General features: G+C 27.5%; 1 protein-coding gene across 1 annotated transcript in view; it reads right to left on the bottom strand.

The window, feature by feature from the left end:
* LOC106474057 (rho GTPase-activating protein 7-like) overlaps nucleotides 1-1,775 on the bottom strand; it is a gene marked incomplete at its 5' end in the record, with an annotated part of 28,291 nt that overhangs the window by 17,886 nt on the left and 8,630 nt on the right. The window contains one exon of the mRNA XM_022402436.1: nucleotides 1,230-1,239. Within this exon, the coding sequence (XP_022258144.1) occupies nucleotides 1,230-1,239 (10 nt within the window). The remainder of the gene's footprint in view (nucleotides 1-1,229; nucleotides 1,240-1,775) is intronic.

The raw sequence follows: 1,775 nt of genomic DNA, 5'->3' as shown, positions 1-1,775 counted from the left end.
CTACCAGATTTTCAACATAAAATACAAACAGACCGAATATTTCAAACAGCATAATAAACTAACACATTTTCAACATATAATACAAACAGTCTGAATATTTCTAAACAGCATAATAAACTAACAGATTGCCAACATATAATACAAACAGACTGAATATTTCTAAACAGCATAATAAACTAACAGATTTTCAACATAAAATACAAACAGACTGAATATTTCTAAACAGCATAATAAACTAACAGATTTTCATTCAGTCTGTTTGTATTATATGTTATTTCTAAACAGCATAATAAACTAACAGATTTTCATTGATCACTCAATCTAAGCATTGACAAGGTACATTATTTTATTATTGATCACTAGGTCCAAGTAGTCCGAGAAAAATTTAAGTTGTTTTAGTTGAACTATTTTTTTATAAAAGGCTATTTTAGTGATTCACCAAAAAAAAACAACTAAGTTGGATACTAAGAAGGTTAAAACATTTTCGTTAAAATCAAATGGTTAAAAAAAACCACCAAATATTTCAATAGAGTATAGTGTCTTCTTCAGTTCTTGTGTCAGAATGTTTGGCAGGTTTGTGTTTTAACCATTTTGTTTAATAATATTGTTTTAGCATTTTGTGTTTCAAACATAATTTTATCTGGTGTATCACTAAAAAGGGGATGTTAATATTATTCACCCAGAGTTTTTAACTATCCCTTATATAAATCATATTATGAATAGATTTTTTAAAATAGCTTATGGCCAGTGATGGCAGAGATTGTAAGACAAACATTTATATGAATTAATATTTTCTGTTTCACAGACGACTTAATATATTAAACAAATGTGCAAGAATGAAGGTTGAAAACCTGTCAAGAATAATAAAATAATGGACCTTATCAATGCTTGGATTGAGAGATCAATGATAAAATAATGTACCTTATCAATGCTTGGATTGAGTTATCAATAATAAAATAATGTACCTTGTCAATACTTAGATTGAGTGACCAATAACAAAATAATGTACCTTATCAATGCTTGGATTGAGTGATAACTAATAAAATAATGGACCTTATCAATGGTTGGATTGAGAGATCAATGATAAAATAATGTACCTTATCAATGTTTGGATTGAGTGATCAATAATAAAATAATGTACCTTATCAATGTTTAAATTGAGTGATCAATAACAAAATAATGTACCTTATCAATGTTTGGATTGAGAGATCAATGATAGAATAATGTACCTTATCAATGCTTGAATTGAGAAATCAATAACAAAATAATGTACCTTATCATTTCTGGATTGAGTGATCAATAATAAAATAATGTACCTTATCGTTGCATGGATTGAGTGATCAATAATAAAATAATGTACCTTATCAAGGCTTGGATTAAGTGATCAATAATTAAATAATGTACCTTGTCAATGCTTAGATTGAGTGAGCAATAATTAAATAATGTACCTTATCAATGCTTGAATTGAGTGATCAATAACAAAATAGCATTAATGCTTGGATTGAGTGACCAATAACAAAATAATGTACCTTATCAATGCTTGGATTGAGTGATCAATAATAAAATAATGTACCTTATCAATGCTTGGATTGAGTGATCAATAACAAAATAATGTACCTTATCAATGCTTGGATTGAGTGATCAATAATAAAATAATGTACCTTATCAATGCTTGGATTGAGTGATCAATAACAAAATAATGTACCTTATCAATGCTTGGATTGAGTGATCAATAATAAAATAATGTACCTTATCAATGCTTGGATTGAGTGACC

Source organism: Limulus polyphemus, unplaced genomic scaffold, assembly GCF_000517525.1.
Source record: "Limulus polyphemus unplaced genomic scaffold, Limulus_polyphemus-2.1.2 Scaffold6772, whole genome shotgun sequence".
NCBI classification, from domain to species: Eukaryota; Metazoa; Arthropoda; class Merostomata; order Xiphosura; family Limulidae; genus Limulus; species Limulus polyphemus.
This window is presented reverse-complemented; position numbering and strand designations above follow the sequence as displayed.